At 45.0% G+C, this 25,369-nt stretch overlaps 1 protein-coding gene across 3 annotated transcripts in view; it reads left to right on the forward strand.

The window, feature by feature from the left end:
- SBF2 (SET binding factor 2) overlaps nucleotides 1–25,369 on the forward strand; it is a 595,592-nt gene that overhangs the window by 562,953 nt on the left and 7,270 nt on the right. For all 3 annotated transcript variants that reach the window (XM_045015032.1, XM_045015034.1, XM_045015033.1), the window contains 5 exons: nucleotides 4,095–4,221; nucleotides 5,668–5,795; nucleotides 13,821–14,054; nucleotides 15,468–15,572; nucleotides 18,029–18,222. In XM_045015032.1, coding sequence (XP_044870967.1) covers nucleotides 4,095–4,221; nucleotides 5,668–5,795; nucleotides 13,821–14,054; nucleotides 15,468–15,572; nucleotides 18,029–18,222 — 788 coding nt within the window. The remainder of the gene's footprint in view (nucleotides 1–4,094; nucleotides 4,222–5,667; nucleotides 5,796–13,820; nucleotides 14,055–15,467; nucleotides 15,573–18,028; nucleotides 18,223–25,369) is intronic.

Here is a 25,369-nt window from a genome sequence, read left to right on the forward strand (position 1 = left end):
AAATGTAGAATTATGTACAAAAAACTGCATTCAAAAATAAAACTGTAAAACTTCAGAGCCAACAAGTCCTCTCAGTCCTACTTCTTGTTCAGTCAATCGTTCAGACAAACAAGTTTGTTGACATTTGCAGGAGATAATGCTGCCCACTTCTTGTTTACAATATCACCTGAAAATGAGAACAGGTGTTCACATGGCACTGTTGTAGCCAGTGTTGCAAAATATTTACGTGCCAGATACACTAAAGAGTCATATGTCCCTTCATGCTTCAACCATAATTCCAGAGGACATGTGTCCATGCCGATGATTGTGTGATGGGTTGGACCTCCCCCGTCTGGGATGCCACCTGTTGTACTGGGGTTTCACTGACCCTCCGCTGCTCCACCAGCCTGGATTCCCTCTCCCTGTTTTGCTGAATTAGGCTCCCTGGCCTCTTGCAGCGCACACACACAGGTAGAGCCACACCCAGCTGCAGACACAGACTGAAGTCAGGTCTGGGTGAGAGGACTCACCCAGGACTCACGTGCACAGCCCCTTTGGGGGATAAACCCTAAATAATACCGTCTTGTGCTGTATAGAAAGATCTGCACAGCGCAAACTTGTAAAAATTCTCCCTCTCCCTCAATGTGGAGAGAGAGATGCATAGCTTCTCCCCTCCTCTCCCCGCCAGATATGAATTGCATAAGTTGGGTTATGTTATAAACAAGAAATAAGTTTATTAACTACAAAAGGTAAATTCTAAGTGATTATAAGGGATAGCAAACAGATCAAAGCAGATTGCCGATAAATAAACAAAAAATGCAAACTGAGCTTAACACACTAGATAGGTAAGATATAAATTAGCAAATTCTCAACCTGAGTGATAAACAGGATGGCAAATTCTTAAGGCACAAGTTGCCTTGGCTTTCCCTTACACAGGCTAAAAATCCTTCTAGCCTGGGATCATCACTTCCCACAGTTCAGTCTTTGTTTCCTCCTCAGGCATTTCCAGGTGTGTTGTTGTAGGGAGAGTTAGGTCCCCTCATAATGTCGTTTCCCCCCTTTTATATCTTCTCCCTACTTTCTGGAAAGCTCTTTTGCTGTGACCTGGATCAAACAGTTCCAGTAGTGCTATATCTGAGGTGTTCCTGTTGTACACAGTTCCTGGAGTAATCCTTGTGCTTGTGTGCATTTCCTCAATAAGCCATTAACATTGTTTGGCCTCACGACATGTTTCAGCAGCACATATATAGCCAAACTTCATAACTTCACATATGACGATAGCACCTACAATCCCACGAGATATTACTGTCTAGCAGATCAAGACTTTTAGTATGACACCTCACAAGGCATACTTTGTATAAGACATATCCTAATTACATTACAGTGGTGAATATTGAGGTGTAACAGGTGGATTGTGCTCGATAACAATCCAAAGCAGTGCAGACTGACGCATGTTCACTTTCATCATCTGAGTCAGATGCCACCAGCAGAAGATTGATTTTCTTTTCTGGTGGTTCGGGTTCTGTAGTTTCCACATCAGAGTGTTGCTCTTTTAACACTTCTGAAAGCTTGCTCCGTACCTCATCCCTCTCAGATTTTGGAAGGCACATCAGATTCTTAAACCTTGGGTCGAGTGCTGTAGCTATCTTTAGAAATCTCACATTGGTACCTTCTTTGTGTTTTGTCAAATCTGCAGTGAAAGGTGTTCTTAAAATGAACAACGTGCTAGGTCATCATCCAAGACTACTATAACATGAAATATATGTCAGATATCAGGTAAAACAGAGCAGGAGACATACTATTCTCCCCCAAGGAGTTCAGTCACAAATTTAATTAACACAACATTTTTCTAAGGAGCATCATCAGCATGGAAGCATGTCCTCTGGAATGGTGGCTGAAGCATGAAGAGGCATATGAATGTTTAGCATATCTGGCACAAAAATACCTTGCAATGCCAGCTACAAAAGAGCCATGCAAACGCCTGTTCTCACTTTCAGGTAACATTGTAAATAACAAGCCGGGATTATTATCTCCCGTAAATGTAAACAAACTTGTTTCTCTTTGTGATTGGCTGAACAAGAACTAGGACATTTGTAGGTTCTAAAGTTTTACATTGTTTTGTTTTTAAATGCAGATATGTAACAAAAAAAATCTACATTTGTAGGTTGCACTTTCACAATAAAGAGATTGCATAACGGTATTGTATGAATTGAACTGAAAAATACTGTTTTGTTTATCATTTTTATAGTGCAAATATTTGTAATAAAAATAATATAAAGTCAGCACTGTACACTTTGTATTCTGTGTTGTAATTGAAATCAATATGTTTGAAAATGTAGAAAAAATCCAAAAAATATATAATACGTTTCAATTGGTATTCTATTGTTTAACAGTGCGATTAAAACTGCGATTAATCACGATTAATTTTTTTGAGTTAATCGCGTGTTAACTGCAATTAATTGACAGCCCTAATATATATGTTTACCAATAGATTTATAACCAGTTACACTACTTTCGAGGGTCCTGTTGGCTCTACAAAGCAGAACATTCCCTGTAGATTAGTACTAGATAAATAATCTTGTTTTCAGATGGTTATGCATTCTAAACTCCAAGTCTCCAGGACAATATTAGGAAATGATCTGGTTCCAGAATACAAAGTTTTAAAATAGTTAATATTTTAGTAGAAACTTTTGATAGTCAAAATTCCTTTTCTAGACTGTAGTTCCCCAACAACAAGAGCGCCTGAACTTGAGGTGCTGAGCACAGAAATTCCCATTGCGTAGCTTGAGCTATTTACTGTCAAATTATAAGGAAACATGAAGAGTCAAATGTGATTTTTTTTTCATTTGAAAATATCGCTGGTGCAGCAAGTCTAGCTGGTAGTCTTTTCCACTATCATTCTAGAAGCTGGATTTTGATTCCTGATACTATCTTTCACTCCTATCTGCAGGGCATCAGGGTTCTACAGGAAATGCATTCAACTTCTGAATGGGAGAATCTGATGTCACTGAACAGTGACTCTTTTAGATTATTTAAAGTGTGACATTTCAGAGGGAGTATCATCCAGTTATCAGCCAGAAGGATAACTGGCTTGGAAATGGGGAAGATAAAAGTAAAGGAAAACCTGGAGACACTCAGGATTTTGGCACATGCAAGTTAAAGACTTTTTCCAGACTGATGGACCCCAAATTTGGAGCTTCAATTTTTTTTCTATTTTGTCTATTTGAAAAACCCATGTAATACTTTATAAATTGTTAGCATATTAGCACTCATAGGCAAGTCTAAATAACAAACCATATGTGATAGAGAGGAAAATATAATTAAAGAAAATCTCCATCTCAAGATTCACAGTGATCATAAATAGTATAGGATGAAAAGGGGATTATTTTCAAAATTATGAAACATACTGTGACAATGTCCTTGTGACTTTCTATATTTTGAAGACTTATTTATTTACCTCATCCAACTTGTCTCTTAAGTTAATATCTCCTATTGGACTTACTTCTGTTGGTGAAAGAGATAAGCTTTCAAGATACACAGGCTCTTCTTCAGGTCTGCTGAACTATCATTACTTAGCTATCATTCCAATATAAAGCCATGTCACATTTATCCAAGTTAACTTTGGCCTAACATGAGTATAGCTGGATGTGGGATACTAGATGCTCATTCCAGATGAACGAAATTTGATATTAGGGGGAAATATATCAAACTTTGCAAATACTTTGGAAAATGGAGACTAAGCCTAATATTAAATAGCTTTTGTGAAAATGATGTCTGTTAAAGCAGCCAAAAATAGCTATACTGTTTATGCAGAAAAACTTCTGTGCTTTTAAACTGAAAATTAGGATCACACTATCTATACTCTAGCATTTTGATGGAGCAGACATTCTATGGTTTAACTCAGCTGCAAAATGTCTTAAATAAAAATACCAGGAAAAGAACCTGCATAAATGGATCCATAAGGAGGGTAGATAAGACAATGGGCTTTAAGTACATATTTGTTATCAGCATTCACAGGGTTATTACTTTGTCATTATATTTTACCTTACTGTCCTTTAAACATTTTTGTTTTACTGTAGTCAATGTCTTTTTTCCCTTCTGTATATATTTTGTAGATTCACAACCAGTATCCAACAGAGTTTGAATTCAATCAGTATTTCCTGAAGTTCTTAGCTTTCCACTACGTTTCAAATAGATTTAAAACATTTCTTCTGGATTCAGACTATGAAAGACTAGAACATGGTATGTGTAGAAGAATGTGGTTGATGCTCCTTCATTTTTTTTCATTTCTTTATTATTTTACACTTTTGCCTTTAATTAATATTTAGTTCACAGGAGTCTTTCCATTGAGAGATGGTGCTAATGATTACATTGCAACCAACTAGAAACATAGAAAAATTTACCATGTGCTATGTAAGTGCCTGGGGTGTACTGGAATTAATTCTGCGTACAGAGTCATTGGCAGTTATATTTGGTGAATGAATAGTTCCTGAACCATGCTAAAAGGGAAAGAATAAAAGGGTAAGAGAAATGGAAAGAATAGTTATAATTGCCAGAACCTTGCTTCACTTTCCAATCCACTCACTTAATATAATTTCCCCTTCCATCTGCCTGCTCTCTAAAGAACTTTTCTTTTTTATTGTATATTTTTTTTGTAATTACAGAAAAGAGGTCCTGGGATTCATGAGATTGTATGGCATTTCCATAAAAGAGAGCCTTTTTCCCCTTCCTCATGAATGCCTGTGTTTTTCTTTTACTTTCTTCCTCTATCTCTTGCAGGCTAACTTGCTTCATCTAAGGCCCCACCTCCCTTCTGCATTCTCAGCCCTTCCTCAGTCAGACTGATCACTCAGTCACATCCACCTTTCTCAAGCTTGTCTCTGACCATATGCAAGAAGCAAAGCGCTAGTGCAAACTCTGAAATGAACAATTTTCACAGAGAAATCAGGTTTTTCATGGCAAGCAGTCAATTTAATGCGTTCTGTAAAAGCCCAAACAACCATGAAACTAATCCAGGCACTGAGCAAACATTCTATTTCTGCACAAAATACTGATTTGTATATTTTGTAAGCTATTGTCATTTTATCATAGTTATGACTTATGAGACTCCCAACAGGGTGGTGATGCTTTCAAATATCACCACACCAAGAAGGAAATAGTGGCTTCAGTGAAATCAATGACAAAACTACTGTTGACTTCAGTGGAGCCTGGATTTCACTCCAAGTCTCTGCTCTCAGACTTGTACTTCCCAGTCCACATTTCAGGTGGTAATATTGCACAATAGCACAACAATGTATCACAAGTTATTGAATAATTACAACATTTTTAATGTGTATATATAGTACACTAAGTGGCAGCTGAAGTGCAAAAACAAAAAGTAAATTTAGAACAAACCTCATTAGCAACACCTCAAGTACTGCAGTAGGCTTCAGAATAAGAATGCAAATGTCGCATTATAGAATGTTTGTTTTCATATCAAGTTGGTGTTCAGGCAGCAAGAATGGCAATTACACTGCACCACATAAAATTATTTAATGTTATTTTCATCAATTCAGACCTCTTAAGTATTGGTCATTTTTGCAATGTTTTCATTCCTTGATAAATGTCATAAAACAAAATCATTCTGATTATGCTTTATCATTTGTTACATGTCACTATAAATCCTTCTTTTACCTTTTTTTCCTATAGGGACATTGTTTGAAGATAAAGGAGACAGACATGCCAAAAAGGGAATCTGTATTTGGGAATGTATTGAAAAAATGCACAAAAGGAGCCCCATTTTCTTCAATTACCTATATGCACCTGTTGAAACAGAGGTATGATATAGAAACTTTTATGTTGTTTGTTATTCTGAATGATTCTCTAAGCAGTTTGCTGCTTGTTGAATTGGTCTAGACCAGTTTCAGACATTTATTATTCTAAGTAACCCTGCTGAAGAAATGTTAAGAAATATTAAAAGATCATTGCAATTTCTCACTAGTTTATATCATTAGTCATGCAAATTATTTAAGACTCATATTGGTTAATTGTAAAGGGGCAAGTCCTAGAACATTTACTCATCCACGTATGTCCCACTGACATAAAGAAGACTACTTAGGTGCATGACATGAGATTAATTATGTGAGTAATGATTGCAGGAGCAGTGTTAACATTTGCACATTACCATAAAAAGTAAATCTAAATAAAAATTATGAGGAAGCAAGTTAAAAGTAAATATAAATTACATTGGTAGTGAGACACGTTTCATAAGATCCTGATACATTGCATTACATGTCATATCATTTCCTGAAAGGATCATATATTGATCACATTTAGCTGTATCTTGAATAATTTTATAGTGTCAATATTTATCATGTACCATGACCCATATCCCTTCTAGTAAGGATTATTTTCTAAGTATAAAGTACTGTGTCATGAATAATACTTGTCCATTTTAATTTAAAACATTGAGTAAAATATTAAAGGTATGCATGGCAGCACACAGATTAATAATATTGATGCATTGCTTTCCACATTTAATGCTATTTATAAACTAGTCTAATCTTTGATCAACAAAACATGTATAAATATTTCAGTTAGGGGAACCATATCTGTTTCATTGACACTACATGTGTTCTATCATTATAAAATTAGCACCTCTGATCAGTTAGTGTTGACAAAGGGAGATTTTCCCCTGTTCAGCTAAATGAATCATAGTCATGATGCAGAACCTGGACTGTGGGTTGCTTTTAAAATAGGGGAAATGGGAGAGGTTATCAGGGTTCCAACTGAGACATAAAGGAATTGTATGTATGTAAGTACATACGTACGTACACACAGTGTGCCTCCATTTTATTATCTTGTTAACTGAAAAGATGGACAGAGAAGAATGGCTCATTCTTCTCCATGTATATTCCAATGTTGATGTGCATGTGTCCCATGCACGCAATTTCAGATTCTTTTGGCCAGCAGCATCCATTGGAGCTGCACCTTAGCCCTGAGTATCCTTGTGTCTCCCACTGAGGACATAAAGGGCAAGGTGACCCTAACTGTCCCTCAAATCCTTCACCAGTAAAAAATCCAGGTGTTAAAAGATTCCACAGTAGTAAGAAGGGCAGATCATGGAATACATATGGACAACACATCTCAAAGAACCATAGTTATTGTAAGGCAAGTAACCATTTCTTCTATGAGTGCTTGTTCCTTCTCACCACCTGTGGCTACAAGTAGGAATTTGCAGTATCGGAGCATCTCACACACTGTGCAATCTACCCATTGTATTGTAAACAGATAGCTACTTCACAATTTGTTAGCTGGTAAAACCTAAGAGGATAAGAGCACCAAGCCCACAAAGGAAAATGATCCAGGTCTCCTTTATCAGATCCTTCTGTGAGAAACCAGAAATCCCCTCAAATTTTCTTGGAAAAAGGTAGCTCAAGGCCCAGAGAGGGTTCCTTGGCACCCATCACTGTGCGTCAAGACCAGGTTCCTCAGTACTTCAAAAATTACCCATTACCAACCCTTTGTCCCTGAGGGCCCCAATGCCAATAGCCCCAGTACCAACACTGTCCATACACTTACCCATGGCTCCAGCATACTCAGTTCCAAGGGACCTTATGGTTTCCTCATTACTGGACTCACCATTATTATCAGTACAGAAGGTACTTCCTCCACAGCCAGCTGCCACCCCCATTCTGGTACTGAGCACATCAGCAGAACGAATCAGAGTGCAGTCTGGTGATGCTCCCAATATTCCATCTGGCACTGTTGCAACCCTGCAAAAGAAGCACTTCTTCTCTTTCCCAGGCTCTGAGAATAGCAGGGGGCATTACCAGTTCAGTCCCTGGGATCTAGCTATTCAGATCCATACACTTCAGAGAGGGAGTCTAGGACTCATTATTAATGTCCCAGACATAGAACTCTAAGAGGGATGCAACCTAGTCCAGGGCTAGATCACCTTCTCCCCCACCTCACAAAGAGGCACTACAGCCAACCATGACTACAGTGCTGCTGACTGGACAGATTGGTCAGAGCTCTGATGGGGACTTGCTGGCAGAGGACCCACCCCATACAAGTGACTATCTCATTGTTGTATCTGGATGAGACTATGGTAGCCACATCTACCTCACTCCCAGACAACTTCAAAGCATTCCATGACTTGCTCTGTAGGCTGGCTGATACACTGGAGATTCCAGTGGTAGTTGTCCGGAAGACATCACACAAACTCCAAGGGCATCCCATACACCTCTGTGGCCTGGATGTCTTGTAACGCCCATGAATGAGAGGCTCTTAGAACAGGCAGTTACTCTGACAGATTCCTGCTTCTTTGTCACCAACATCAAAAACAGTAGATCATTGCTACCAAGTGCCTTCCTAAGGCTTTGAGCAATTTTACATACGTCCTACAACAGGACCTCTGGTTGTCACAATGGCTAATGAAAAACACAGAGTCAGCAAAAATGTACACCTCAAGACAGATGCAAGAAATTCAGTTTATTTGGCTGCAAATATTATTTATCATCAAGGCTACAAATGAGAGGTACAAGTTACAATTGAGGATCTTCCATTTGAAGGATGCAAACTTTTTAATATAAAAATTAATGAGGCTTGTATGCTCTGTGAAAGGACTCTCAAGTGACGCTGCAGTTCCTAAGAGTCTATACTCATGCACCAAAAAGAAAGTTCTTTAAGTCTCAACCACATCAAAGGCAGCCAATACTGTACTCATTATCGACAGCCTGAACCACCCAGGAAGTAACGGAAATGTAAGAAATGGAAATCATGTGCCTCTACTACCACATCTTCTCACCAGCCCTGGTATTCATCAAAGCAGCAGGCTCCTTGGTCGAGGGCAATGTACAGTTCTCTTGGATTTCCCACTTATTTCCCCTCCATTTGTTTTATTTTTGTGAGGTCTGGAACATCATTACAGACTGTTGGGTCATGGAAATCATAGAGGTGGACTACTCGATCCAATTCCAGACACTCCCCACCCACCAATTTTTCCCATCACTTTTCAGGGACCCATCTCATGACAGCATGCTACATCTGGAGGTGCAGTCACTTCTGAGGATATGTCAACCCTGGTGCTGGAGATATAATTCGAGCTCAGGTATATATACCTGTGCTAGCTCTGATCAAGGTAGCATTCTAAAAATAGTAGTGTAGCCATGGATGCACAGGCAGCAGGACAAGCCAACCGATCCAAGTACCTACTTAGAGTTTCAGACAGAATTGTACTTGGGGTAGCTAGCCCATCACACTGCTCATGCAGCCACAGCTATGTTGCTATTTTAGAGTGCTAGCTTGGCACAGTTACCATAGATATATCTTCCTTAACTGGCCATTATGGCTTCAGCTCCAGTGTAAACACACCCCAAATCTCAGAACAGTGGAAATAGTACTTCCAGAATACAGAGGGTAACAGGGTTTATTCCCGTTACTTTCTAATTCTTGAGAAGAAGAGTGGAAGGCAACTTATTCTGGACTTGAGACAATTGAACACCTTCATTCACAAGCTCAAGTTCAGGATGGTAACCCTGGCCTCGATAATTTCCACCCTAGATCCACCAGATTGGTATTCAGCTCTCAACTTCCAGGATGCTTATTTTCATATATTAATTCATCCTGCCTACAGAAAATATCTAAGTTTTCAGATAAGCAATTCCTACTACCAATACAGGGTCCTATCATTCACTCTATGGAGAGCAGCAGCGGCATAGGTGCTGATTCTGTGGGTGCTCCAGGCCTGCATCCACCGGTAGCCCGCTCCTACCTCCTCCCCCTCAGCACTTCCCACCTGCTGGCAGCCCCACCGATCAACTCCTGCCCCTCCCTCCCAGCGCCTCCCACCCACCATGCTCAGCTGTTCCACAGCATGAAAAAGGTGCTTGGGGGGAGGAGCGGGGACAGGGTGTGCTCAGGGGAGGGGGTGGAATTGGGCAGGAAGAGGCGAGGTGGGGGCAGGACCTGGAGTGGAGCAGGGGTTGAGCACTCCCGGGGCAAGGACAAGCCAGCACCTGTGGCAAGCAGTATTCACGAAAGCCCAGATTTTAAAAAGTATTTAGGCATTGGTCTCTCAGTGTTCCAATGCCGAAGTGACTTAGGAGCCTAAATTTCATTGAACATCAATGAGACTTAGGGTCCTAATGCCTATGTGAAACTTTTTTTGAAAATGAAACTTAGGTTTCTAAGTCAGACAGATATGCAATGCCTAAATACCTTTAGAAATCTGGGCCAACATTCCTAGTAGTAGTGACAGCTTATCTCAGGAAACAGAGTCTGGGTTCATCCATACTTAGAGGACTTGCTCATTTGCAGGAAGTCTCAAGAACAGATGACTGACTCCATACAGCAAACTCTGGACCTTTCTGCCTCTTTAAGACTAAAAGAAAGCAAAGAGATGTCCATATTAGTTCCTATTCAAATGATAGCATTAATAGGGGCAGTTGTGGACTCCACAACAGCAATGACCTATCTGCCCCAAGGATTCCAAGCCATAGGAGATCTGGGCAGCCACCTGCTAGCTCAACACAAGATATCTGTAAGAATTTGTCTGACTCCTACGGCACATGGCCTCCTGCACATATGTAACTCAGCATGCCAGACTACACCTATGTTGCTGGCAAGGATGGGTAAAGTTGGTACATCAGCTCAACAAACATCACTTGGATATGAGAATGCAGGTCCCACCAGGACTCCTGTACTAGGTCCCTCTCCATCATTGCCATCAAGTACTCTGATGGCAGATACCTCCACTGGTGGGAAGGGAAGCCCATTTAGACAACTTTCAACCTATCGACTCCTCAAAAAACCCAGCTTCACATAAACATTTGAGGACTAAGATTTGTTTAGCACACACAGTTTTCCTCTCTGTTCTGAAGTGTCTAACAAGTCAGATCATGACAGATGAAGCCATATCAGTGTATTACATAAACAAACAAGGGGCACAAGATCCACCTCTCTATGGGCAAGTCTATACTACAGTGCTACATTGGTGCAGCTGTACCAATGCAGCTGCGCCGCTGTAGTGCGTCTGGTGATGATGCGCTATGCTGACGGGAGAGAGCTCTTCTGTCGAGATAATTACTCCACCTCAGCGAGAAGGGGAAGTTATGTTGGTGGGAGAGTCTCCTGCTGATACAGCACTGGCGTGGACTACACGAAACTTGCATCACTTCGGGGGGCGGGGAGGGGGATCTTTTTCACACCTCTGAGCAATGTAAGTTAGATCAACTTAAGCGATAATGTAGACTTGCTCTATGTCAAGAAACAGCAAATCCATGGAATTACAAGATTACTCCAATAGCTTTACACCTACCAGGCTTGCAAAATATGCTGATGGATCACCTCAGCAGACAGTTGCCAGTGACCATGAGTGGTCAGTAAAGGATACTGTTATCCAAGATATATCGATCAAGTAGGGTCATCCAACCATAGGCCTGTTTGCCACCAATGAAAGAAAAAGAAAAAGCTCTTGTCCAGAGGAGGGCAAAGTCAGGGATATCTGTCCAACTTATTTCTGATCCACTGGTTCTCAGGCTTCATATATGTTTATCCTCCAATTCCATTGATCCTAAGAGTTCTCAGGAGCTTCAGGCAAGACTTAGCCAGGATGATCATCATAATAACACGAGCATGGCAAAGGCAGTCCCAGTTCTCAGACCTAATGAATCTCTTCATTCAACTTCCAAGTCAGTTGCCTCTGCCCCCAGATGTGATATGCCAAAGCTGAGGACAGATTCTCCATCCAGATCCCTCTTTCTTGCACCGCCTGGCACGAATACTGGCTGGTTAACATAAGTAGAGAAAACCTGTTCAACTGAGATACAAAACAATCTTATCCACAGTAGAAAGGACTCTGTGAGGCTTACCTGCTCAGTCAAGGAAAGAGATTCACTGTCTGGGCTCAACAGTACCAGTTGTCTCCACTGAACACCCAGAAACCTGACATACTAGATTACCTTCTGCCCTTAAAGAGCTCTGAACTATCTCTGATCTCCCTGAGGATCCATTTAGCAGCCATCTCAGCAGTCCACCCTTCAACATAGAATTATTTGACATTTTCACACCCTACAGTAGCTAGATTCCTGAATGACCTTATGCGGGTATATCCCTTTGTAAGTTGCAATAATATTTGCTAGAAGAGTAGGGGAGCTATCAGCTCGCATGTCCAGACCTTCATACAGTTTTTCATAAAAATGGAGTCATTTTGAGACCTAAACCAAAATTCTTGCTGAGGGTAGTCTTTGATTTCTATTTCAACCAAATAATACATCTGCCCATTTATGGAAAGGGGAGGCTCAGTTTCACACCCTAGATGTATGCAGAGCATTGTCCTTCTACATGACTAGGACTAAGCCATTTAGGGTATCCCCTAGATTATTTGTAGTTTATGATGACAGGACAGGCAGTCTCAATGCAGAGACATTTCTAAATATATTGTGCTATGAAATAGCCAACTTAGCACTGTGGAGGAAAGACACCCCCCCCCCAATTACATAGGCCTTGATTTGTTAACATGAGCCTGTCTTGTTTCTAACAGGCCCTAAGCCTGAACCAAACTAGCTGTGTCCCCTGGCTGCGGGGGGGGGGGAGGGGGGGGAATGAGGAGCCCCAGAATCAGGAACTATTTGTAATATGTGCCTAATGCTTATGAAATATAACAACTGCTTGGGTGAGATAAGATTGTAACAAGTATGAAGCATTTATAACGATAACCCATGCCCTCCCTTATGCCTGTTGTGTAACTGCCCCGTGATATTGCTGTACCCTGCGACCTACTTGGTGTAATGGTACCCCATAAAAGGAATGGTTTCTAAACACTGGAAAGTACCAGCCAAGACCCTAACCCTCATTACTTCCATAAAAGGTATGCGAGCAACCACATTGGAAAATACCAAAAAGACCCTAATCCCTGTCAGATGTTAATTCCAAATAAGGGCGATTATTACTTAAATGTATGATGTATTTGCGGTTTTCAGCTTTATATACTCGGGTGATGCTTCATATCGGGGGCACAGTATCCAACCTGCTACCCCCCAACGTGTTGGTGTGTGTACAATAAACGGGCCTCAGGCTTGAGTCTCTGATCAAATTATTGCCAGGGTGGCTTTTTCCACGACAGCGCTCAAGTCGTGCAGCATTACCCACAGTAGAAGCATCAATATCTGATGTCCATTTCAGCTACCTAAACAATGATTGTCAACACTCTAGATGTCCATTTCAGTAGGGTTGTCTGACAATCATTGTTTAGGTAAGACTCCTAGCATCCACCTCCTATGATCTAGGTCACTGCTTGCTTGTCACCAATAGTAGAATATATACGTGGACAAGCACTTGAAGAAGAAGAAATGGTTATTTATCTTACAGTAACTGTGTTTCTTTGATACGAGTTGTCCACATATACTCCACAACCAGTCTTCCTTTTCTGCCACTACATTGTCCTATAATATCTAAATTGTGTTTTGGCAAAGGAACTGAGGGACATTTGGGTTGCCACACCCTTTATCCCTCAGATCGGAGGCACTAAAACACTCGGAGTGCAGGCCTGGCCACAATGGACACTGCTGGCCAAAAGAATCAGAATTCAAGAGTGTGGGGCGTATGCACAGCATATTTTGAAGAAGTACAGTTACTGTGAGGTAAGTAACTATTTATTTCCCCTGATCTGACATCTTTTATTTTATCCCACAGTCATGTACTGAAAATTGTAATTCCAGATCAGCACACACCAGTTGCAGTGCTACATTAAATTAAGGAGGATAGTCTGTAAAATGTAAAGTATTGGATTTGTGTTGGGGAAAACTCTGAAACTGAAAATTTCCATGTGACACTAGTTTATTGAGCTTTGTTTCAAACAGGCATTAAAACCAAGTGTAAATATGTCCAGCCTGAAAACGTGGGATTACTATATGGAAGAGACCTTGGCCACAGGTCCTTCCTATGATTGGACCATGGTTACTGCAAAATGCAACACTTCAGAGGAAGTTGACCAAATGGATGGTTCATTTCCCCAGAGTAAGAGGAAAATAGTGTGGCCATGCTATGATGATGTTAGCAAAGTGCAACCTGATGCAATCACGAGCCTCTTAAATGTAAGTATGGATGCTAACAAAGACAGAACACTACAGTTTATTACACTTACCAAATTCATAGCCATTCAAGTCATTGCCTTATAGATGTGCTGTAAAAGTAAATATTAGGTAAAAATAATTGGTTTAATCTCCAAAGAGATATGGGGTCAGAAAGTCAGTCAAACATCTTACAAAAGGTTATGCTGTTCTAGATTAATTCAATTCTGTAAATAGGTTTTAATACTTACCTTTTTTACATTGTGAACTGCAGCCAATAGTGAGGCAATTTAGGTATATCTTACTTTTTATTCCTTAAAAGTAAGGTCTTAATACATTTTTTCACTTTCCTTTTTAAATAAAAAAGTAACTTGTATAATAGATTTTCTAACTATCTTTTCCCAGAGTTTTCAAAATTGTAACCTCATATTTTGCAAGGAATGTTATCTCATTTGGGGCAAACTCTGGATTCTTTCTGGATTGCAGCAGTACTTTACCCCCCTGTTCTTGTCCCTGTTCACCATATCATTTAAAGCAAATGAAGTATAAGGTGTCCAAATCTTTATGCCTAGCTCATATCATGTCCATTAGTCCCAGCTTCTGAGTGTGTCTCCTCTTTACAGAATCTGGAGGCAGCTAAAAAGTAGTGTTTAGTAACTCTGTGTAGTAGGCCTCATCCCTTCCTTTTGGCTCCCAGAAGGTTGCCTCCAACAACATAGAAGACCCCTCGGAATTGGACTTTAAACAAAAAGTTTTAAATTATAACCAACAGATTGCCAAGCCCCTTGTGCAAATGGCCCAAACTCTTCTCTGTCTTTCCCCAGCCCAGCACTGATAAGGAAGACAATACAAAAGGTAGAACAAGCAGAAGTAATAATAGCGTTGCCAACTTTCTAATCACACAAAACCGAACACCTCTGCCCTGTCCCAAGGCCCTGCCCCCCAATAGCTCCATCCCCCCTCCCTTTGTCGCTCGCTCTCCCCCACCCTCACTCATTTTCAACAGGCTGGAGCAGGAGGTTGAGGTGTGGGAGGGGGGTGAGGGCTTCGGCTAGGGGTGCAAGCTCTGGGGTGGGGCTAGGAATGAGGGGTGCGGGGTGCAGGAGGGGGCTCCTAACTGGAAGCTACCAAGAAAGGTTATATTCCCAAATTTCACAACAAGAACATGTTATTACAGTTTGGAATCTAAATCAAATAAGTCTTTGTTTCAGTTCCTCCTTTTATCACTTCTTATAAACCATGTTATGTAAATGTTGACAATGTTTAATGCTAATGTCACAGCACTGGATTTGCTCTTTTTAAATTGATTTATAAAATATAGCCAATCCTTATCATTATTGTATTTCTTTTATGGCAAGTGAAAATGGAATTTGTGTGTTTAGATGCAACCAGCCTGAAATGTATATCCTCAGGAAAACACTTTTTTATTGATTTCAGGAAATCGAAAGACTGGAGAATAAATTAAATCAGAGCCCAGAAAGGTGGCAGCTCCTGTGGGAAAGGGTCACTGTGAATCTTAAAGATGACACAAGACAAGACAATGTAAGTTGTGGAAGGGTCCAATTGACCACCTGATATGCTCAGGATCCAATTGACCACCATATTTGACATTGGGAAGGAATTTTCCCCCAGGTCAGATTGGCAGAGACCTTGGAGGTTTTTCGTCTTTCTCTGCAAAATGGGGCATGGGTCACTTGCAGGTTTAAATTAGAGTAAATGGTGGATCCTCTGTAACTTGAAGTCTCCTAATCATGATTTAAGGACTTCAGTAACTCAACAAGATGTTCTGGGTCTAATCTATTACAGGAGTGGTGAGCAATGTTCTGTGGCCTGCAATGTGTAGTCAGACTAGATGTTCATGATGGTCTGTTTTGGCATGATGGTCTGTTAAAGTCTAGGAGTCTAATAATAATTCAATCTCAGCTATATAGGCTATCTGGGAGAGTGACAAAATCACTGTATTTGTTGGAATAAAGTATTGCTTTCTAAAAAACAGAATGAGTTTTTCTAACCCATGCTATTGGCTTTGCATTGCTGCATGTGGAAAAATATGTAATCCTATGACATTTACTTCTTTTGTATCTTGAAGTAGATTGATAAATATAGAGCAAGATAAGCATTTTAGTAATACATAATGGTGTAAAATTAGATATTTATAAAGCTTCTTGGGGCCTGATCCTGCAAACATTTACACATGTGAGTAACTTTGCTTATGGGAGTAGTTCCTTGGACATCAATGGGATCATTCAGATGTGTAAATTCAATTTTGGATCCATACTTTATAATCAGGCCTTCAGTACTCTAGGCCTAATCTTTTACAACAACTGGTTGTTTACATGAGATGAGGAACTGATCCTCTGTGTATACATTCTTGGACATATTTTTAGGGTTTAGCAAATAATAAAAGCCAGGTCAAACAGTGGCAAATGTATTTTAGGTGGAAATGTTGAATATTTGGGTGGGAATATTGATTATAAATATAAATTGTAGATAGTGAAGCATTTTATCCACCATACAAAATTTCATTTACTATAGACCTACTGTTACTTTCAATCACTGCTTATATTTCATGTTGCGTATCTGCTGTTCAGGAGCATAACCAAATCTGAAAATCAGGTTATTTCTTTAGATAATGTTTAGCACATCATGTTAGCATAACACTATAAAATCTTTCTCTGTAAATATACCATCCACCAGATTCTCAGTTTTGATTCTTAGATCTGTGGTGCAAGACTAGTGGCTCTCCCACTGCTCCCAAAGTATTTTTTCCTGAGGGCAGCTGGAACAGAACAGAGCACATGCCAGGCCCTCTATTTGACATCACACAGGATACCCAGACTGGAATATTTATATCCTTCAGGGGACAGAACAAAACATCCAGTAGGGGGCCTAGCTAGTGCTCTACTCTGCTACTATTACTGCCCTCAGGGGAGTCAGTTCTTTAAGAGTTTCTGGCATTCTGCCAGTCTTGCACAAAGAAGCTAAAACACAAACAAGAGAATCCTGTCAGATCAGAGAAGCAAAATTATGTGTAAGTAATTTTCTTATCTCTTAAAATATTTACTTGGAGATTCAGCAAAAACAGTTCTTTTAGAAAGCCAAATCTCTGAGAGCAAGTTCTTTATTTTAAATTATATTCAGAGTCATCTCTAATGTGTGGTTTATATGAGGTCAAAAAATTCAGTAACAAAAAAGCTCCATACCTTTTGTGGTCATTTTTATCCTTACCAGGAATCCCAGGAATAAAAACAAACGTTTTAGCAAATCTTCATTTTTCAAGTACTCAGCTGTCTAGCTGCTGCTAGTGCTGCCATCTAAGAATTAGTCAAAACACACCAAATAAAACTGAAGGATCTATTATATCAGGGTACAATGACTTTTAAATGTAGATTTATGTAAAACTAAGTTATATTTCTAAAATGATGCAATAATCAACACAATTAACTGTGTTAAAACTTGCAGTCTAACTAATACTATGCAATTAAAATTTAAACATGAGCCTCTGAACTGTTCTGACCACTTTCAAGTTACCACTGTGGAGAATGATGGAAGGAATAAACAATAGATTCTCACTCATTTGGATTAATGACTGGGAAGCTCATGACCAACTTTTCCTAATTAGCACAAGTTTTTTAAAAGGCGATGGCATTACAAAATGTAATTTGCTAATTTATTTTTTATAGATAGTTTATTTTTTTTAATATTTCACAATATGGATGTATAAATAAATGTTCTCTATTATATTTAGTACAAATGCAGAAGTCTTTCTGATGAGATAAACTACAGTTCTCTGCTATTAAAACTTTACATTATGGATTCTGTGGAGGGAGTTGTAAGTTTTGTGGTTGGGGCTTTTTGTTTGTTTTGCTGTAATGCTATTTATAATGTTTTAATTTTGGCAGTTCTGCTACTTAATTCAGCAGGTAGTCACATTTTAGAAAATTACTAAACTTAGCTAAGCCTCTCACTCAATCTTTGTCATTTATCTTCCTTTTTAGCCACGAAGACATCCTTCTGGCTCATCAGGGATAATGTCTCCTAATCCACATTCCTATCAGAAGAGGTCTTTCCTGCACTTACCTGACAGTGGTCTGGGTGAAGAGCAAAGTGCCAGCATCTCTCCCTCTAATGGAGTGAACAGACGAGCAACCACACTATACAATCAGTTCACGTCAAAGAATGATGAGAATAGGTAAACTGACTAATTGCTGGGTATTACTGAAACCTCATTTTCAGGAGGGAAGTAATTTACAAGAGTGCATCACTGTTGTGTGTCATACTCCAGGGAGTCAAACAGGTGATAGAATAATGATGAATGTAGTAGAATGGTGCATATATCTGCCTTAGAAGTAAAAAGTACTGTAGAATTTTCCTAGACATGGAATGCTCTGCTGCCTTTTTACTGTTTCTTCCAAAGCTTTTAATTCTACTTAGTTGCTTTTTTCATTCTTCTATCTTAAAAAATATTTTGGGTGAATTAGGTGTTCATACAAGTGAGGAGTTAATAGCGCTTCTGAGAATCAGGGATGAAGGGAGAAGATATCACACAAACTTCCTCGTTAGATCTGCTATCTCAGTCCTGACCTGGGCCTTCCTTGAGTGGAGACATTTCTCCTCATATCAAATTGGGTGACAGTTTAGTCACATGGGTAAATGGGAGCTAGGATAAGATCATCAAATTCATTTTTATTTGTGCCTTAATCCAAGATTTGAAACCAGTTCTTCTTCGAGTGATTGCTCCTATCCATTCCATGTAGGTGTGCGCGCCGTGCGTGCACGGTTCTTCGGAACATTTTTAGCCTAGCAACTCCGGCGGGCCGGCTGGCGCCCCCTGGAGTGGCGCCGCCATGGCGGCGGATATATACCCCAGCCGGCCCGTCCGCTCCTCAGTTCCTTCTTTCCGCCCATGACGGCTAGTAGGAACAGTGGAGTGATCTGCTTTCCTCCACAGCCTTAGCGTTCTCCGATCGTTAGTGTATATAGTTATCATAGTTGTTAAGTTTTGTTAATAGTTCTATAGTTAGTGTTACGATAGTCATTAGGGAATTAGAGGGGTTAGCCCTCTTCTTCCGCCCCGGTGCGGGCTTATGCCCGGACCGGCGGGTTTCAAGCCCTGCGCGGCTTGCCAGCGGTCTATGCCGGTGAGTGACCCGCACGACTCCTGCCTCCGCTGTCTTGGGGAGTCGCACCGGTCGGACAAGTGCCCCATTTGCGTCGCTTTCAGGCCTCGCACGAGGAAGGAGCGGGACTCACGGCTGAAACAACTCCTCATGGAGTCGGCCCTCCAACCTCCGGCACCGGCACCGGCGGCGCCAAAGACTGCCTCAGCTAGCAGCGCGCCGACCGCACCCAGCCGCCCCGGTGCCGATGATGCATCTCGGCACCCGGCACCGAAGACCCGGCACCGCTCCATCTCCCCGGGAAAGAAGCGTAAAGTGCCGAAGACGGTCTCGGACAAGCACAAGAGACCGTTAGCCCAGCCGCCTCCGACTGTAACGGTGCAGGCTGAGGCTGTGCACAAAACGTGCACCGTGCTGTCGACTCCGGCGCCGCAAGGCCCGTCGAGTCCGGCACCGCCCGGCTCCCCGGTACCTACCGAGGAGGAGCTGAGGCTGCCGTCCACGCCCGAGGCATTCGCGACGGCAAGACATTTGATTGACCTTACCGCTGATGCAAGCGCCCACCTGCCGGTACCACCGGTGCAGACTCTCAAATCTATTGGGAAGCCACTTATGATGCGCCCCCCGTCCCCGGGCCTCCGAGCTGATCGCAGCACCGCCGCCAGATCTCGGTCCCGATCTCGCTCACGGCACCGCTCTCCACCGCACCGGGCACGACGATCCACGTCGAGACGACGCTCCCCGTCTCCTCGCCGGTCGCAGTCCCGGTACCGCTCCCAGTCGCGGTACCGGTCGCACTCCCGGCGACGTTCCAAGTCCCGGTCGCCGAGTCGCCGGCACCGCACCAGGTCCGGCTCCAGGCACCGCGAGAGGCGTCTAGAGTCACGCAGTCGCTCCAGGCGCCGCCGCACGCGGTCCAGATCCGCATCCCGACGCCGCAGGTCGCGCTCCCGACGCCGCAGGTCGCGCTCCCGGGGCCGCCGGTCGAGCTCCCGGGGCCGAAGGTCGAGCTCCCGGCACCGCCGGTCGAGCTCCCAGCACCGCGCCACGCGCAGGTCCCATTCGCCGGCTAGACCAAGTGACGACCGGCACCGTCCGTCGGCACCGCGGGGGCACTTTACTCCGGCACCGGACGTCCGCCCGGCCACCGCTTCGGCCCCCCCCTGGCCATCACGGGAGCCCTCAGTCGCTTCCCCTGGGGGCAGCGCAATTGACTTCCGGGCGGGGTCCCTCCCACCAGAACATGGACCTCAACAATGGGGATTTTGGGTGCCTTGGGCCGAACATGAACAGGGGCCTCCCCTTCCGCCGCGACAGCCAGGCTCGGTGCGCTCGGTACCGGTAGCCACGGTCAGCAGGCCACCTCCGTCCCCCACTCCGCAGGCCGCCGCTCACAGCACGCACTTAGAGCATGAAACGCGGGCACCTATTCCCGCAGACACGGAGCAGGCACCGGAAGAAGTGCTACCGGGTCCTTCCTCATCCTCCTCCCCCGATGAGGCGGTGGCAGGGGCGTCACCGTCGGAGCCTCCGCCGATCGACCTCAAGGCTCACCAGGACCTTCTCAGAAGGGTAGCTAAGGCCATCAACCTACCCGTGGAAGAAGTCCAGGAGGTCGATGACCCCATCACGGACGTGGTGGGGGCGGAGGCCCCCGTGAGGGTAGCGCTCCCCTTCATCCGGACAATTCAAAAGAACAATGCCGCTATCTGGCAGTCGCCCTCTTCCGTCCCGCCTACAGCGCGCGGGGTTGAGAGGAAGTACTCGGTCCCTCCGAGGGGGTACGAATACCTTTACGTTCACCCGGCTCCGGACTCTCTAGTTGTCCAATCTGTCAATGACCGGGAGCGACACGGACAGCCCGCCGCTGCGCCAAAGGCGAAGGAGTCCAAGCGCATGGACTTGTTAGGCCGAAAAATTTACTCAGCGGGCGGCCTCCAACTCCGCATCGCCAACCAAATGGCCCTGCTCTCGAGATATACATTCAACATCTTGGGCTGCCTAGGGAAATTTGCAGAGCTCACCCCGCAGGATTCCCGCCGGGAATTCTCGGCACTGCTGGAGGAAGGAAAGCTGGCTTCCCGAACCTTAATTAAGGCAGCGGTAGACGCAGCGGACTCGGGGGCCAGGACCATAGCGTCAGGGGTAACCATGCGACGCATTGCATGGCTTCAGTCCTCTACTCTGCCGCCGGAGGTCCAATACACGCTCCAGGACCTTCCTTTTGAGATGCAGGGTCTATTCTCAGAAAAGACTGATACCCGCATTCAGACCCTAAAGGACGGCAGAGTGGCGATCCGCACATTAGGAATGCACACGCCGGCCACCCAAAGGCGTTCCTTCCGGCGTCAACCTTATCGCCCCTTTCAACACAACTGACCTCGGCCGCCTAACAATAGGCGCTCAGCCCCCTTCCGCCGCAGACCATCGGGCGGGCGGCATAATCAAGCCCAGGGATCGTCCAAGGCCCCTCAAGACCCAAAGACGGCCTTTTGATGGGACGCCCGAGGGCCGCTCACCTCTCTCCAATCAGGATCCACCCCTTCTGTTTTCCGATCGCCTTTCCCGCTTCCTCCAGGCGTGGTCATCTATAACATCAGACAGCTGGGTCCTCAGCACTGTCCAATACGGCTACCGCCTACAGTTCATTTCGCCCCCTCTCTCCCACCCACCCTCCCTGTCCCTCTTCAGGGACCCCTCTCACGAGCAAGTCCTCTTACAGGAGGTCCAATCTCTGTTGAGCGTGGGTGCCATCGAGGAGGTGCCTCCCAGCAGGCGAGGCAGGGGATTCTATTCCAGATACTTCCTCATCCCCAAGGCGAAAGGAGGCCTTCGTCCCATCTTAGACCTCCGGGAGCTCAACAGATACCTGTGCAAGCTCAAGTTTCGAATGGTAACCTTGGGGTCCATTATCCCTTCCTTGGATCCTGGAGACTGGTTTGCTGCCCTCGACATGAGGGATGCCTACTTTCATGTGGCAATCTACCCCCCCCCACAGACGCTTCCTGCGCTTCATGGTCAACGGAGCTCATTACCAGTTCGCAGTGCTCCCCTTCGGCCTCTCCACCGTGCCGAGGGTATTCACCAAGTGCATGGCGGTCGTCGCCGCAGCCCTCCGCCGTCGTCGCATCCACGTCTACCCATATCTCGACGACTGGCTGATTCGGGGCCGCTCCCAAGAGCTGGTGGCGAATCAGGTGACCGAGATTCTACATCTGTTCCGGTCTCTCGGCCTGCTTGTCAACACCGAGAAGTCCCTCTTAGTTCCAGCGCAAAGAGTGGAGTTCATAGGAGCGGTCCTCGACTCCAATCTGGCCAGAGCGTGCCTCCCTCGCACTCGGCACGAGACGTTGGCCTCCCTCATTCGGGAGCTGCAGGCCTTTCCGACGACAACGGTGCGATCCTGCCTCCGCCTCCTGGGTCACATGGCAGCGTCCACATTTGTGACCGCACACGCCAGGCTGCAACTTCGCCCATTCCAAATGTGGCTGGCGTCGGTGTACCGCCCTCATCGCGATCCCCTAGACATGGTGGTAACGGTGGCAAAGCCCGCTCTCCAGACGCTCACCTGGTGGCTGGACCCGGAAACGGTCTGCGAGGGAGTTCCGTTCCGCCCGCCTCGCCCGTCAATCGCCTTGACGACGGACACCTCAGTGCTGGGCTGGGGGGCTCACGTAGGAGACCGACGCACCCAGGGTCTCTGGTCACCCCAGGAGCTCTCCCTCCATATCAACGTCCGGGAGCTGAGAGCGATCCGCTTAGCTTGTCTCGCCTTTCGGGCTCACCTGCAGAACCGCTGTGTAGCGGTCTACACGGACAACACCACAGCCATGTTTTATGTCAACAAGCAGGGCGGGGCGCGGTCCTCCCCTCTTTGCAACGAGGCATTGCTCCTCTGGGATTTCTGCGTAACCCACTCGATTCGCCTCGAAGCGTTTTTTCTGCCAGGAGCGCAGAACACGTTGGCCGACCGCCTCAGCAGGTCCTTCGCCTCTCACGAGTGGTCCCTTCGCCCAGATGTGGCTTATTCCATCTTCCAGAGGTGGGGCTTTCCCCAGATAGACCTCTTTGCTTCCCGGTCCAACCGCAAATGCCACAGGTTCTGCTCCTTCCAAGGTCAAGCTCCAGGCTCCCTCTCAGATGCGTTTCTCCTGTCATGGACAGAGCCTCTTCTCTACGCATTTCCTCCGTTTCCGCTCGTCCACCGAGTGTTACTCAAGATCCGGAGAGACAGCGCCCGCATCATACTCGTCGCTCCGGCCTGGCCGAGGCAGCACTGGTATACCCTGCTGCTCGAGCTGTCGGTTCGGGAACCCATTCCCCTTCCGCTGTGGCCGGACCTCATAACCCAGGACCTCGGCAGGCTTCGTCACCCGAACCTGCAATCGCTGCATCTTACAGCTTGGTTCCTGAGTGGTTAACCGACGCAGAGAGGGATTGCTCAGCAGCGGTGCAGCAAGTTCTGCTCGAAAGCAGGAAACCTTCAACGCGAACTACTTACCTCGCCAAGTGGAAGCGCTTTGCCCTCTGGTGCGACCAGAGAGGTATCAACCCTTTCTCGGCCCCCATCCAGACTGTCCTCGACTACCTCAAAGGTCAAGGTCTTGCAATCTCGTCCCTCAGGGTGCACCTGGCAGCGCTGTCAGCATTTCGACCAGCTATAGGAGGTCGCTCGATCTTCTCCAACCCGATGGTATCACGATTCCTTAAAGGGTTAGACCGTCTCTACCCGCAGGTGCGTCCTCCTGCTCCAACATGGGATCTTAACCTGGTCCTCGCCCAGCTCATGGGCCCACCCTTCGAGCCCCTCGCTACGTGCTCTCTCCTCCATCTTACCTGTAAGACGGCCTTCCTCGTGGCGATCACATCCGCCAGACGGGTCTCAGAGCTCCGCGCCCTGACGGCGGGTCCCCCATATACCGTCTTTCACGGGGACAAGGTGCAGCTCCGACCACACCCGGCCTTCCTCCCCAAGGTGGTGTCGGCCTTCCATCTCAACCAGGAGATCTTCCTCCCGGTCTTCTTCCCGAAGCCGCATGCCTCGCCTCGGGAACAGCAGCTGCATACCCTCGACGTCCGCCGAGCACTCGCGTTCTACCTCGACCGCACGAAGCCTTTTCGGCGTTCGTCCCAGCTGTTTGTGGCAATAGCTGACCGCATGAAAGGCGAGCCAGTTTCCTCGCAGCGGATTTCTTCCTGGGTGACGTCCTGCATCAGAACGTGTTACCAGCTTGCTCGCGTTCCCCCGTGCCGACTCACCGCACACTCGACGAGGGCACACGCCTCATCGGCCGCTTTCCTGGCCCATGTCCCCATCCAGGACATCTGTCGAGCGGCCACCTGGTCTTCAGTCCATACCTTCGCTTCCCACTACGCGTTGGTGCACCAGTCTCGAGACGACGCAGCCTTCGGCTCTGCGGTATTACACTCCGCCACGTCTCATTCCAACCCCACCGCCTAGGTAAGGCTTGGGAATCACCTACATGGAATGGATAGGAGCAATCACTCGAAGAAGAAAAGACGGTTACTCACCTGTAGTAACTGGTGTTCTTCGAGATGTGTTGCTCCTATCCATTCCAATCCCGCCCTCCTTCCCCACTGTCGGAATAGCCGGCAAGAAGGAACTGAGGAGCGGACGGCCCGGCTGGGGTATATATCCGCCGCCATGGCGGCGCCACTCCAGGGGGCGCCAGCCGGCCCGCCGGAGTTGCTAGGCTAAAAATGTTCCGAAGAACCGTGCACGCGCGGCGCGCACACCTACATGGAATGGATAGGAGCAACACATCTCGAAGAACACCAGTTACTACAGGTGAGTAACCGTCTTTTTTCCAGAGGTGGTATGGTAGTGCATTAGACCACTGTACTATCTAAACAATTATTGAATTATTTAGCATTTGGCCATTAAGAAACTTTAGCTTGTAATGTGCACAGTCAGAATAATCTTACTGTTAATACATAAAAACAAAAAGCATATGAAATGAGGCAGCCATAGTATTTTTAAGTCTGCTTCAGTGCCTGGACACAGTGGAAAATTATGGTGCTGATCAATGGTCCCACAGCTCCAGGTGATATATCTTCTAAGTGTTTAAAGTTGATTTTTCATTTTGTAGTAAAAGCGGTTCCTAAATAGTTATAGACCAGTCTATGCCTTATGTGCCATGGTATTGAGGCTATTAAATCAACATGTACGTACTAAACCTTTTTGGTGATATACATATG

This window comes from Mauremys mutica, chromosome 4 (genome assembly GCF_020497125.1).
Source record: "Mauremys mutica isolate MM-2020 ecotype Southern chromosome 4, ASM2049712v1, whole genome shotgun sequence".
Taxonomy (NCBI): Eukaryota; Metazoa; Chordata; order Testudines; family Geoemydidae; genus Mauremys; species Mauremys mutica.